Below are 14,982 nucleotides of genomic sequence, written 5' to 3'. Positions count from 1 at the left end.
TATCTCAGTATGTACAGAATTAAGCAGCAAGAGATGTAATTCTTTATCCCACTGAAGATCAGGCTAGAAAGTGCTTTAAGAGAGCAACTTGGTTAAATCATGAGATCCCAAGATACTTTATAAAAATAGAAAGTAGGCTTCGCTTAGCAATGAGAAGGATAAAAGGGTAGGAAGAGCACATAAAATCAAAATAGAAAAAAAAAAAGGCACAAAATGAGACATAAAAAGAAACAAGAAAACTTTTTGTATTAGAGTAAGGAGACAATAAAGAAATAATTGCTCTAGTGTTCAGAAGAACGTGAACATTATTGACCGATGTCACTGTGAATAGTGAAGTGCTTTTTTTTTTTTGTGGAATGCCTTTTTTTGCTTCTTTTTCTGAAAGGGTTAAGTATGACCAAAATGAGTGATCTCTACTTCAGCTGGAGTTCTTTTATCACTACAAAATGAGCTGGAGCATATTTAAATGTCCTCAAGACAGCTAGGCCTGATGCAGTTTAACTTTGGTGTTTACAAAAGGACAGAAAGGGGATTCCAATCACTGAGATTCTTGAAAAATTATGTAGAATTTCAAGGTTGTAGGGCACCTGTTTTTAAAAGGAGAAAGAGGAGGAACTGGAGAATAACAGACCAGTCAACTTAGATTACATTTCTGGTAAAAATCTGGAACGAATAATTTGGCTGTCTGTAAGCAATTGAGATTAACAATTAAATGAGTAAGAGCTAATGTGGCTTTAACAGGAACAAATCAATGGGATGGAGTTTAACCTCTACAGTCATTACCAGGCCTAGAGGAGGAAAGGTTGTGGTCTTTGCCCGTCACAGCTGACACTTGAAAGATTAGTAAGCACTGGCCCATATGATTATTCTAGTTATATAAAGTGCTGTTTTAAGACGTTTTAAGATTACTGTGGGCTTGGTAAAAATAGATGACCTATACTAAGTATATCCCATTAGTAATTATCCCAGTGCTATACTAATTCTGTTAGATGTTTTTGATTTCTTACATGATTTGGGTTATGAAAATGGTAGCGTAAAAAAATTATTTCTAGGTGCTGTATCTGGAATTCCTTCAGTTGTTCTGGATGTGCTGTTACCTGAATTGTGAAACAAATGAAGTATTATCGTTTTAAGCAGCTAATACCTTCTGATGTTTTCCATGTAATGTGGTTTGTTTATTTATTTTACTGCAGGATTTAGTTATCCGTATCGTCTTCATTCTTGGTAATTTAACAGCAAAGAATAACCAGGCCCGTGAGCAATTTTTTAAAGAAAAAGAAAGTGTTAACACCTTGACATCATTATTCCAAACCTACTACGAACTTGATTTGAATGCACAGATGTGGTACCATGATAGACAAGGAAAAGGAAAAAAACACCTAAAGCATCCTTCAGAAGCAGAAGATGTTATGATAAAACTGATAAGAGTGCTGGCCAATCTCTCGATTCATCCCATCATAGGAGCCACCCTGGCAGCTGCTCATCGTGTTGTTGAATTACTTGTTGCAGTACTAGGTAATAAAATCTATGTTATGTTTGTTACCTTCCTTCAGCCTGTAATGAGAGTTTAGGATTTTTCATTGGAAGAAAAACCCAAAGTCAGTTTGGTGATATTCATAAACTATTTTATGTAGAAGGCCTGTTTGAGACAGTGGATGCATTGCTGCTTTGATCCTGACTTTTCAGTGTCTGGGGAAAGATGTTGTAGAAGTGTTTAATTCAGTGATCAAATTTGCAGATATGATCCTTAGGATAAGAAAAGAAATTTTATTTCAAACACATCTCACTGAGGGTTCATATATAAGGGAAGTTTGTTCTTATCAGGTGCTACATAGATGTGTTTGGTGTTGGTATTCTTTTTAAGGTTTACATTTTTTGGCTGTTCTCATTTAAGTATTCTTCTTGTTCTCTGCACTCCTAACTTTCAGCGTGCTCAAAGAATACTCTCTTATTTTTTTCTTCTTTTTCCAACCTTGTATCTCTTTTGGATGGAAGAGCATGTCCCTCTCCTGCCAAATGGAGGCTTAGGACTGTAGTTCCTTTACCGCTTACTGATCCCTTTGTAAATCTAATTACAGAGTAGGACTGGGTTTGTTCTCCCTATAACAGAGTTTAGCAGTGACAAGATACATCTCAGACAGCTCAGTGTGTTTTACTCTGTGATGAGATCGTTAAATATTATGTTAAGACAATCAACCTGATTATACACTATCTTATCAGTCATGGGGGATTAGAGAAGGCAGACTCACAACTTCATTCTGTCTCATGGGTTGAAACTGTCTTAATGTCTTAATCATTGTGTAAGTGCTTTTGAGCTTCAGAACTTCTCTCTGCTAGCCCTCCCCCTCTTCTTGGGCACTCTATCAGTCAGTTTACTACAAAATGTTCTCTTCTCCCCTCTTTTGTTTCCTTCATTCTTGGTTTCTGAGGCCAGAAACCTCAGGTCAATCAGTATACACAACTTTCAGACTTATGGATGGGGTTTTATGCTGGTTAATAATCTGTAAGGAACTCTTTAAGATAGAGAATCTTTCAAATATTGTTAAAGATTTTTTTATCCAATTTTTTTTTCAAGGTACCTGATATTTCAGTATAATAGTCCTTAGTATTTCTCTGTGTCTATCCCATAACCATATTTATGCATGTGGATTCTCCTCAGTGCCATCTTAAAATAGCAAATAGGTTCTGTAAAACGGCTTAGCTAACTAGATTTTAAATCATGTTTCCTTACTCACAATGATTTCTGTAAATTAATAGTTGTAAAGAGTGACTTTGTGTTGCCATTTTTGGATTGGGTGTTCCTGTTAGCTTCTGCTATGATCCTGAAAAACAGAATAGTTGACTACAATAGTGACCACGTAAACCATTATTCAGTTTGCTTTCGAGATCTAATGCACTCCTAAGTTAGAATCATGTGCACGTGAATTTACATATGTTTTGTGGGGTTTTGACTCCCAGAATACAAGTCCATCGATGACTGTGAAGAGCTGGTCATCAATGCTGCCACAACAATCAGCAATTTGTCCTACTACCGAGTGGAGAGTTCTGTGGTTCAAGACAAGAAGCTGCACATTGCTGAAAGTAAGGGCTTTTAAAATAGTACTTTTTGCATAGCTTTTAGAAAGTGGGAATGTTTTGACGTAACAGAAGGTAAAGACACTGGTAGCGTTTTGTGGTATCATATTGCAGGAATATAAAGCTCATAGGGGCTAAATTCTTCCCATGATCGTTGCTGATTCTTTTGGAAAGTAATTCTATGAGTTATATGAAAGTAGCTGGGTTGTTGACAAAACTCCTTCCTTTACTCCCCAAAGGAATTTGCCATATTGTTTTCTATGTAGCAACTTTTGCTGGTTTTGTTCAAAATCCATATACCTGAGCTGAAATAATCGTGTGGCTTTTTACTTCTCATCAGAGTACAATAAGATTTTTTTTTTCTTCTTGGTACCTTCTGTACCTGCAAATTCTGATTTATAAGCCTGTTTCTGGCTTTATAAATCCATTGGCAATATTGTATTGGGGTATTCTCTTCCCCCTGAGAGTATGGACAACAAAAATTTAGTGATGTGTAAGAACTGCAACTGAGTTCTAGGTCTCATTGTGTAATGTTGTGCAAAAGGTAGAGAGTCTATGTCCTGTACATCTTTCTGTCTAAATAGAAAAGACATGGGGGAGAGACAGAGCCTGAAGTTTGCACAACAGGTAGAACAAGGAATAGGAAAAAAATAGCCTGGCTGTCAACCTGGTGCCCTGCCTGGTAGAGATAACAGTTCTGCTGTTCTGGCACAACTCATTTTATCACCTGTAAGCCAGCTGCCTCTTACTGCTGGTTGGAAAACATGGAAACAAATTACTCTTCTGCCTGTCCCATTTGCTGTCCCTCTTCTGTTTTTATTGTTAGCATGTGGAACTAGTCCCATCACCTTTTCTCTGCCTGAACTGAGGAAAGAGAAAACCCTTTAATGGAAGACCAGCAGGCTTCCTCCTCCAGGAGACATTTTGAGAATATTTGCTGTATGATACGAGTGGTGGTTCCCAAAGACAAAAATAATAATTTCAGATGTCTCTTTAAGACAAGTTCAAAACATGTTCAGTATTGCAACATTCAGAGACAGAAGTAATGGGAACTAAGCCAACCTCTATTCTATATTTATTTTCTTCACTTTTCTGTGGTAGAAGGGTTAAAGGTTGACTTATTTGAATTCTATATAGGATGGACTGATTTCAGTGGTTTGTGTCACACTCACAGGAGACTGATAAATGTAACTTCTGTAACACCACTCTTTGCCATGCAGCAAAACCCCCCATGATGATAGCTCTTCCTAGGAAATGCTGAAGTTCTCGTTCTCCTGCTGAAGTGACACACTAATCATATATGAAGTTGTTAAGCAGGAAAGCAGAAAGGAAGTGAATGCTTCAGATTGAGACAATATTAAGTAGCTGCAGAGAAAATGTGCTTTCTTGTTATAGGAGCAACGAGAGAAAACAGAGCTACTGTCAGAAAGTAATTTCAGTTTTAGGAGACATCCCACCATAAGACCATCCATTCAGGATCTAAATCAAGTCTCTTATATATTACAACATTTTTTTAATAATGTCTTGCTGCATGTCCACATGAGCCCACTCAAAAATGCATAGCAAAGCTGGCTCCCATTATAAGAACTGTGCTTAGACTGTCTCCATAACTCTTTGTTTATTCCTTTGCATTTAGCCCCATGTTGGTGCTCTTTGTCTCATCTTCAAAGCCCTAGACAATTTAGTTCTTACTCCACCATCAGCTCACCCCCTCCACTGCCACGAGACAGACAGACAACTGTTCCTGTTTCTTACTTTTATTGCTGTTGCTGCTTGCATTCTGATACTCACTGATAAGAAGCCAAGCATGTATTTGTGATATACAGGTAATGGTTTTTGTTTAATTTCTCTGCAAACCAATAGTGCTTTTGAAGCTGTTAATGAGCGACAATATGGATGGAGTTGTGGAGGCTGTCAGAGTCTTTGGCAATCTTACCCAGTATCATGAGGTCTGTGACTTCATCATGCAGAAAAAGAGTGAGTTGCTTTTGCATTTGTAGGAGTCCTGTTTTTAAATGTCCATGGTTCTGAAAAGAAAAGGTTGTTAATAAGCTGTCCCAGTTACAGGGCCGAAGCAATCTTCCCTGATGTTTTGCAAATTAGGCAAACATTAGAATCCAATAGTAGTCATTATAAACAACCATTTTATTTCAGTTTCATTAAAATGGAAGTATTGGATTAGGAAAATATACCATGGTGCTTTTGCAAAGATAAATACTACAAAACCTCTGTTTTTCCTAAAGATTCAAATTTTGAAATTTCCCTTCACTCATCAAGCTTTCCAAATCCTACAGGTTATTAGTGGTATGATATAAAATGAAAATCCAACTAAATTCTCATTTAGGTTCATAATCACATATTTTTGATACCCGTGTTCAACAGTTTGTTAGCACTTTGTAAGATGCAGTTGTTTCACTGCCTCAACAAAGAGACCTCCTACTTGCCTCTGGGTGAAGTAGGATACAAGTCTTCTCAAGTCCTTTTGCTTTGGGTATCTGAAGAGCTTTGGGAAAAATGGCAACTCCTTGCTATCCACAGAGGGCGTGTCATCAGTTTAATTAGACACCATTTCACTGTAAATTTTCTTAACATCTACCTGTCTGCACTGAAAGTGAGGTGATATGCCTCAATATGCAACCCCATGTCAAATGTGGTCATAGCACCGTTTTTGGAGGTAAAGTACTGACGCTTACTAGATGGTTGCTGGTGAACTGTCTCAGTCAAAGGACTGTCTTTTCCAGCTGGGAGAGGCTGTGGACGGTGTGCCAAGCTCAGGAGGAGCTGAGAGGCTGCCTCTCCATTAGGCAAGACTGACTCCCTCGCTGGGGTTGCCTCCACAGCGTCCCCAGTCAGTGTCAGCAAGAGCTGCGAGACGCTGCTCGTCCAGCCTCTGCTTCTTGCCTGTCTCCCGCAGGAACCCCAGGCTGTAGCACTTCCAGCTGGACTCAGTGCAGTCTGGGGCAACCCTGCCCCTCACAGACTGAAGAACAGTGCCAGGTGCCAAATCCTAGCAGTTCCTGATGACTGTGCAATTGAAAGGAGGGTGATGCTTTTGAGAAATAAACTTCAATTCAGTTTGGTCAGCTTGATGTCTTCTGAACTGGATTTTCACATTTCTTTGGTGTATTTTTATAGAATGAAATAAAAATGTTGTGCTGTATGACGTTATACTCAGCCATGCTGAGTATAATGCTCAGCCATCTTCTACAAATGTCACAATAATATGCTACAAGGCTAAGTTTTTGGGTAGGGTATCCTGCTTTATAAGGATACATTTTTAATAAGTGTGTTGTAATGCCACTTGTGTGATAAGTCCATCTTCCCAGTAATACTGTTTCCTTCTTTACAATCCAGTATACAAGTTCATGATTGCTTTGCTTGATTCCAAGAACCGTGATGTCTGTTTTTCTGCCTGTGGAGTTCTGCTCAATCTCACAGTAGATAAGAACAAACGAGCTTTTCTGATGGAAGAAGGAGGAATTGGAAAGTAAGTTCCTGATTGTGCTTATGAAAAATGCAGTTTTGAGTAATTTGTCCAAAACATTGCAGTTGGATTGTATTTTTACTGGGGCTGGTAACTTGTAATAAAGATGCCAGCACAGAAGATAAATCGGCACCTAATGTTCATCAAGAAAGAGTCTTTCATATGGGGATTTTTTTGCAGAGGCCTTAAAGTGGTTTAGCCTTCTGTAGAGCCAAAACCCATAGAATAATCTCCCAAAGATCCTGCTGATGTATGCAGCAGAGGAGAGCACCATACTACAAAGCAACCAAGGCACGGCTTTGCAGTAGCTGCTTATGCTCGACTATATAAAGGCACCTTTAATGTGTATCTGGTGTAAATGTGAAGATTACTTCAGGAACCATGATAACCCACGTGGTGTGTTGAAATTCTTGTAACTACTTAGTACTGTAGGGAAAACTACCTGATGTAACCATGCTCGGCAGAGAACAGCTCCTGAGTCTCCTCTCTCTGGGAGTTCAAGTTTAAGGCACTGATATTATAAGGGATATTAAATCTTGATGCAACACTTGTGGCTTTGATGTTCAGATAATAGCGGATCCAGCTTAATTGGAGGAACATGAAAGATCATGTTCCCGTGCTCATAAAGCAGTTGGTCCAACCCACATTTATGAAACAATATGCTTTCCTGTTCATACGTCGTATAATTACTTTTTTATGCAGTATAAACAATGCATTGTCTTCTCATCCTTCCTTCCCATGTTCTAGTTAACTTACAATATGAAGCTGAAAAAGGAGAGTAAAAACAAGTTACAGGCAAATTGAGTAATAAATGTGAGAAATTTCTATTATATATTCTGTAGCATATAGAATCATAAATTTGGAATTTTCTGTACTGTGTCTGAAAATTTGTGAAGGAAGGAAAGAAAGACAGTAACAGCATTTGGACACTCACAGATTGTAATGAAATTTGATGGAATTTTAGTGTCCCTAAAATGGTTAGATTTATGATGCATGTCACTGAAATGGGGTAATTGGGTTAAAAAATTACAGGGGATGGACAGGTACAGGCAGCAAACACACGTCCATGTAGAAAGGCATGTTCATATCCTTAGGGAACTACGCTGAATGAAATGGGTGAAGTTACTGAGGAAGAAAGTAGCATCTGAAGTTTATTAACACAGAATTTTCCTGCAAATTTGCATGGAGTTTGCTGACATTTCTAGACTGCCAGATTCTGAAGGACTCAGGAGAAAATCAGGTGGAGCAAACCACTGTTTTTGTTTGGTACTGACAGGTTAGTTGACTGTTTGCAAGACTTCGGGCCGGCAGACTGGCAGCTATCTTGTTTGATATGCAAGACCCTGTGGAACTACAGTGAAAACTTCACAAGTGCAGCCTCATGCTTTGGAGAAGATACCGACACGTTGCTGGTGCTGCTCACGTCACTTTTAGGTGAGATTTGTAATCTTGGTCTCTTTCCCTCAATAAAAGAAACGGAAGAAGCAAAATCAAAGCAGTTTTAGTTTGGTTGGGAAGTCTGTCACGTGGCTTTAAGTGGTTGGCTGGTATAGACCATCCAGCAGCACAGTGGTCTGTTGCCATGCAGCACATTTCCCTCAGGTCTTACAGATTGCCAAGGTGGAGTTGGCAGCTCTCACTGCCCGCTCTAGTTAGTTTGCCTACTTGGCACGCTCCTAGTGCTTTCCACCAGCCGCCTTTTTGCCTGCTTAGACCTTCAGTGCAAAGCATACCTGTCATTGTGTGTGGGCCCTTCTGGCCTCAGAGGTCACTGCAGGTGTTATGAGGAGCGAGGGCTCTGCTGGTGGCTGCAGAGCTGGTTACTGCACAGGACACAGCGGACACTGCTGGGCAATATGGCTTTTCCCCTCAGCCCGAGGGCTCTGGGGGGCAGCAGGCTGAGCTTGCCGCTTGGCCACCCTTTGCTCAGCACGGCCTCTTTGCGGGCACGGACAACATCGTGACGATTTCTCATTTGCTCCCAAAAGCCAGGGAGGGCGGGCTCGCTCCTCCACAAATGCAGGCTGGAAGGTGGATGTTTGGACCCTGATGTACTTACCCAGTGGGATCTTTTCATCTGGCCCCTTACTTTTGCTTCAAATTTTATAGACTTCAGTTGCTATGTGATGGTCCTGTAGTCAATAGATGTGATTTTCCTTCTTTATTTTTTGAGCACTGCTTTGCTAATGATTTTACTTTGGGTAGGTCATTTGCAATTATCTTTAAAAACACTTTAATCTTTAAAATGTCAATGAAATTGAAGGAAACTAATTTTGATATGGTTTTAATTGGAAATTGACTGAAGATTTATGCTTGCTGTCAGATTCAGACAGAATGTGAGATCCCCATGGTCTCTTGTTTTTAGACAATCAGAAAAGTGGGTGGATTTGTGAGGATTTATTTACCTGAAAATATCAGTGTTTCAAGGTATTAGTGCACTTTTTAACATTCTGCAACTTTACAGCCACAATCATGCGTGAAATTTCTGTCATACAGCAAGGAATATATATCTTTGTTTTAGAAAATTTGTACTTACTTTTTCCTGTCCATTTAACACTGCTTATTCCAGCAATTGATTTGACTGCAGAGTCCGGGCTGGATAGTAATTGTGACTCTCACTCACTAAGAGGTATAACTTTCATGAACCAGAAGTTCATGTATGATTGCAATTGCAGTTGCAATTGTGATTGTAATGCAACTGTAATGACAAATTAATTAAAAATAGGTTAGAATGAAATCAGAGGGCAAGGCTTTCTTCACACTGTAGTCAGAAGAGCAGCAGTAAAAGAAGCACATCTTCCTCATTGGATCTGGTTCTTCTGTGTGCAAAGAGCCAACAAATCTTAGTAATAGCAGCTGGTTAATACTGTCCTGCGTCTTCCTCCTCCCATTGTATTCAGTAACAGCCTTGAACCATCATTGCTCTGATTCTATCATTCAGGAAGCAGGAGGCAACTGCTGGCCATCAGTGAACTGTACTCAAGCGTCAGCACACCCTCAGGAAGCGGAAAAAGTGGAGCATGGCACAGCAACACCTCACTTCACCTGCTGTGCTTGGCCTCCTCCCCTTTATTTTTCCCTCCCCTACCTGGCACAAGATGACAAGAGATTACGAGGGAGCCAAAAGGCAGTGGAAATAGCCTGAAAAGATGTTAGGCCCAAGAGAAAAACTGGACAAAAGATACCATTTGTTTTTCTTTTTCCCTGCTTCATCCCCAGAGCCTGAGATGCAGCAGCACTGCTTTCCAGTGGCACTTGTCATTTGTCTTCTTTTAGCTGCTCTTGAGTTCCATGTCACTTTACTGACTCAAAGCTTCTGGAGGCTGATGTTCCCAGGCCCCTGGCAGCAGCTTTGCCTTGCTCCAGGCCCTCAAGAATAGCAGTGGAGATGAACCTCTGTCTTGAGAACATTCTTCAGTTTGGTCATTCAGTGAAATTTCTTTTCTCCCTCGCTCTTTCCACACTTTTTCTTCTATTCGACTTTACCTCCACTATCAATTTGAGGAGGTTATTTTGGAATCTCAGTACATGTGAACTCTTACGTGACATATTAGTAGCTTCCTGGCCCCTGCCTTGCCAGTGTTATGAGGGTGGGTAGCCCTTGCAGACCACTGAAGTCTGCACTCTGGTCTTCAGCTTCCCCCATAGTGTGCAGACCCAGTGTGCTTTTCTTTTCCCTGGGCTTTCAGCCAGTTCATACGCTGTTTGGCAAGTACCCAATTTTCCTAGTTTTTGAGGAGAGTCGTGGGAAAATGAAATTATCTGAGGATGTACAGCTTGCATGTGGAACACTGATCCTTGCTGATCCACAGTGTTACTCACATTCTGTTTTGGGAAATTTACTGTTTCAGTTCAACACTTCAGCTTTGAACTGGTTCTGACCCTTGTTCTTGTAGTACTGGAATTCTTGACCTCAGTGATTCAATAAACGTTCAATCAACTTCTGGGAGCCACAGCTGCCTACTAAAAGGGAGTAATGTTTCTTGCTCTGTGTTAAAGATAGTTAATTTAGGTAGAAAAGTCAGGAGTAGGCAAAGCAATTCTCCCTGAAAACAAGGCCCATAATCCCTTGTCTTCCAAGGTTGTTCAGGTTCTTTCAGTTCTCTGCTGCTGAGTCATTTTAGGTATGTTGGGTTACTGTGCCATTGATAGGACAAAAGCAGACTGGCACAAGTTGCAATAATGTGAAATTCCAATTAAACATTAGGAAAATAAATTTTCTTCATGGCAGGGGCCAGGCACTGGAACAGCCTGCCCAGAAAGTGTGTGGAATCTCCGTCCTTGGAGATAGGTGTTCAGTACTCAACAGTACATGGATCAGAGCAACCTTATACATGGTGGCTCTGCTCCAGAAGTCCTGTCTGACCTAAATTATCCTATGACATCATCAAATGTAGATCTGATGACTGAGGCTGGATTTTATCTCTGGGTACAGGTTTTCTTCCGTTAGAGACATGACATCTGTCTTGACAGAATGTGGTTTTTTCCTCTTTATTTTATTACAGAAAGGCTTTAAATGGCATCTCTTTATGCAGAACCCTTTTGTAATCTACCTCACCTGTAATTTTGGTAGTTTAGAAACAGTGTAGTGGCATACAAGTTTGCAGTTGCTGGTAGCTTTGTATGAACCAGAGCCCATCTCCATGCACCAGGAATGTTGCTCCTTCCTTTATAGCTGTTGCAGCTCAGGCCATCTGCTCTGCACAGGCACCTTGGCATGCCTTTGGATGCTTGAGCATCTCTTTTTACACAAAGTTTGACTCAAAAGTGTGAGAACTGAAGTTTCTCTTCAGCCCCAAGTTGTTTTACCTGCTGTGACTGTGCAGTAAGATCCCTGACAGAGTTACTCGTTTAACATGTTGTGAATCTGGGGCTCTTTCATAGTCTAGGCCAACGGTAAGTCACACTTGACACTCCCATTTGGAGCAGGATTCCACCTTCATTTTAGGCCCATTTATGGTCTAAAGTAAATATCCTAATGTCAAATATCCCTCTGTTAAACTATATGAAAGCATTTGCTCAGCATTATCAGTTGTGTCTGTGGATTCTTGGATTCAGGAGAATGCCACTGGCTGCACAGACTGATTTCTTTTTTCTGTAAGAGTTTGTCTCTTTGCCACATCCAATGCCAGGCATAACAGAGGGGGAATAATGAGTGATGACTTCCCTTAATTCCTAACATTGCTTGCCTTTATTAAAGAGTGTCCTGTTGTTTTATTCTTGAAATTTGTGAGGAAGGGAGGGCATCTGTAATACAATAACTAGCGTGCTTCAAGTTCCCCCAGAATGATAGTAGAGTTTGAAAGGGTCTCCATGAACCAGATTAGCAAAGCAATTTGTGACAGGGAAAACATAGTTGTACTTAGATTAATTGATTCCTTACCTTAGCAGAGTTGCTGTGAGTAATGTTAAATCCTGGGTACTTTGCAGAGCGACAGTCCCAGTAAATGCTTGGTCTTGGAGACACAGTTTAGCTACACCTGTAAGAATAAAAGAACCTGCAATGTCCTTTTCACTGTCTGACTGACCTTAACATCCTTTATTTTCAATTCAGTCTAAATCCCTCAGTGATGCTCAGCTTATCTGAAGTGCAAAGTTATTTTTAAGCCATCAGCATACACAGCTGGTAAGCTGTATGTGCTGTAGTCATAAAATACATAGTTGGGTATATTTTTATTTGGAACTGATGACGATATTTTCCTTGATTACAGATGAAAACCTAGCGTTGGACTGCAGCCTCGACAGAGAGGGAAGGGACTCCCACAAACTACACTGGGAAAGAGAGTTCAAACCTGTGGCAGAAAAACTTCTCGACAGAATTCAAAGCCATCACTCCTTTCTTCCAGCTGTGCCTATTACTCCATTTTAGTCAGTCTTTTCTCTTTATTTATTTTTTTTTTCCTTTGGTGGTGTAAATTGTATAGCTTTATATTTCTAATATACCTGTATATTGTCATGGGGAAGAATGTTAAAGAGCGTGGCTATCTTTCTAAGAGCTTGTATGAAATTTTTGCATGTGTAATTATTTTTACAATAGACTTGAGCCAATCAAGCAGCTGCTCAGTGTGATTTGTCTGTTGATTCCATAGTTTCCTGGCTGGGAAAAAGAAACAATTGTATTTGCTGAACTTTTAGTTTTTAAAAGGTAACTTACCACTGAGTACTTGGACCTCTGTGGTACCAAAAATGCTGTGCAGTACAGAAGAACATTATGTGACAGGAGCCACATCTCACCTACAGGCTTGGACGCGCTTTTACTTTATAGGAAATTCTGTGACAGAGTAACCCAGATGCTACTGGGGCACAGTGCTGTGTTCCTCCATGAGCTTCACTGTTCAGACTGAATGCTGTCACTGGTTGGGGGAAAGTCACTTCCCCTTCCTTTGGAGATCCCCCTTTCTTTTTCTGATACTCTGTGGCTGGGGTCTGCAGTATCCCAGCTCCTGCCTTGGCACTTACAGCATATAAGCTGTGCTGGCCTTTCCTGAATTGGGACTTCACATCTTAAGGCAAAACACTTGTACCCCTGATGTCAGAGAGGATTTTAGCTGGTCTGTTGTGTTCTTCTTTCAGTTCTTCCAACAGTCCGAGGAGCCGCCTGTGTGCCTCTGCTTCTCAGACTTCTTGGCCAGTTGTCTCCCCTGAACCTGCGTCTCCATCCACGGGGCAAAAAAAGGCCTGTTCCTCCCTGTTCCTTCTGACTGCTGCTGGCTTGTTTATTGCTGTTTTCATCCTTTCAGCATGTAGAAGTCCCTGCTTGTAGCCCATGGATTAGCTCAGCAGGCGCATCGCTGGCCTCAGGCATTAACAGCCCAGTTGGCTCCAGGGAGCTTTACAGGCCTGACCCATTTCTCTCTTTTCTGACCTCAGACTGCTAAGCTGCCGGGCTTTCTGCTCCTGAGGGTCAGCAGCATCACCCTGTGCTGTGCAGCAGGGGAGCCTCCAGCCTGGCAATCCCTGCACAGGCTGGAAGAAGTTGTTGTTCTAAGGCAGCGATTCCGAGCTCCCTCAGCGGCACTGCTGAACCTTTGGCATTGTCCAGGCCTCTGCTTCCAGGTGAGGAGAGGAAGTGAGGAGGCTGGGAAGTGGAGCACAGTAGAAGAGTAGGGAGACCTTTTTCCTAGTTTAGGCCCCCTGCTTCTAAAGGCCAGGTGTGGGGAAATCTCATGGTCCAGGTTTTGGGAATGGTGAGGAGGAAACTTCAGTGAAGGTAATGAAATTTTCTGTGTTCTTTGTGTCTCAGCAGCGTCCTTATTTCTTGTGCCCAGTTGGCTCAGCCCCACAGTGAGTCGCTTCAGGAGTGTGGAGCAGCCTCCATTCCTGCAATCCACAGGCAGGAACTGCTCAGCAGTTCAGTGTGGTTTGGCTCTTACAACAGCTCTGCTGAGCTTGAAAATATCTCAATTATCATCCCTTCTTTTGCCATTTTAATTTTAGCTGAAGTTGAAGGGAAGATAAATGGCTCCATTTGTTTCTTGGAGAAAAGAATGGATTTGCTTTTGGGGAGTATTAAAGAAAGGATGGTGAGTAAATACTCCCTGTGGGGAGGGAGCATTTGTTCTTGGCATTTGCATCATGGCAAGGCAGGCAAAGACCCGGCTGTGCAGGGCAGGGTGGGGGCAGTGGAAAGGGCCTCAAGGATAAGCCCCGTCAGCAGCTCTGGTCAAAACTGACAAGTGCCGGGTCTGTCAGCGGCAACCTGGAACTGAGGGCTGGCTCAAGTCAAGGTGGTGTTCAGGCAATTAAGATTTGTTCAAATAAAATGCTAATTACGTCAATTCATTGCTGATCAAACTGTAACCAAGGGCTGTGTCCTGTAGCACACGGCAGATCTGGGGGTCCCACAGCAGGTACTGAAGCTGGGGCAGCCACTGTGAGTGAGCTCTGGCCTCTACTTCAGGAGGTGCCTTCAGAAGTGCTGGATTGAGTCAAGAGGGCAGCACAGGCCTCCAAACACCCATCAGCAAAGCCCAGCAGTGACTCCAGCGGAGCTGCATGGACCCAGGTCTTTCTCCGGAGAAAAAACTTGTGGGTAAGAAGCAGCAGCCCCAGAATGCTGAATTTCAGATGTGTTCTTATAGCATCGTCTACCATTTGGGTATCTTTGTCACAAACCTCAATGAAACAGGTCTCTTGTGTGCAGGAGCCCATTCCTGTTCAGCAACACCTCCCTTTGGGGGTGTTTGGCTGCTGCTGCTGCTGCTGCACGCACAAGGTGCTGCCCTTCCCAGCCGCACGCTGGGGCTCTGCAGGGCTTCCTGGGACTGTCAGGGCTGAGGAGTGCAGTGCCCCTGAGGTCACTGAGGCAGGGCTGGGGCCGGTCCCTCGTGCCCTGCCATCACTCACAGCTGCAGCCCCGGGCAGCCATCGCTACTGTGATGAAGCATCTGTCGACTTAACCATTGTCTTGTTTTTAAAGACTC

At 41.9% G+C, this 14,982-nt stretch overlaps 1 protein-coding gene across 6 annotated transcripts in view; it reads left to right on the top strand.

Moving 5' to 3' along the window:
- Window positions 1–12,616, top strand: part of ARMC2 (armadillo repeat containing 2) — a 97,906-nt gene extending 85,290 nt beyond the window's left edge. For 3 of the 6 annotated variants that reach the window (XM_050314829.1, XM_050314830.1, XM_050314831.1), the window contains 6 exons: window positions 1,194–1,515; window positions 2,959–3,081; window positions 4,939–5,052; window positions 6,430–6,562; window positions 7,836–7,993; window positions 12,271–12,616. In XM_050314829.1, coding sequence (XP_050170786.1) covers window positions 1,194–1,515; window positions 2,959–3,081; window positions 4,939–5,052; window positions 6,430–6,562; window positions 7,836–7,993; window positions 12,271–12,428 — 1,008 coding nt within the window. In that variant the 3' untranslated portion in view covers window positions 12,429–12,616. Of the gene's footprint in view, window positions 1–1,193; window positions 1,516–2,958; window positions 3,082–4,938; window positions 5,053–6,429; window positions 6,563–7,835; window positions 7,994–12,270 lie in introns of those variants that run through there. The other 3 variants (XR_007628872.1, XM_050314833.1, XM_050314832.1) reach the window with 3 other exon arrangements.
- Window positions 12,617–14,982: the final 2,366 nt, after the last annotated feature.

Source organism: Myiozetetes cayanensis, unplaced genomic scaffold (genome assembly GCF_022539395.1).
Source record: "Myiozetetes cayanensis isolate MyiCay16 unplaced genomic scaffold, myiCay2020 scf2-11, whole genome shotgun sequence".
Classification (NCBI taxonomy): Eukaryota; Metazoa; Chordata; class Aves; order Passeriformes; family Tyrannidae; genus Myiozetetes; species Myiozetetes cayanensis.
Note: the sequence above shows the minus strand (reverse complement) of the source record. Positions and strands in the feature narration are given on the sequence as shown.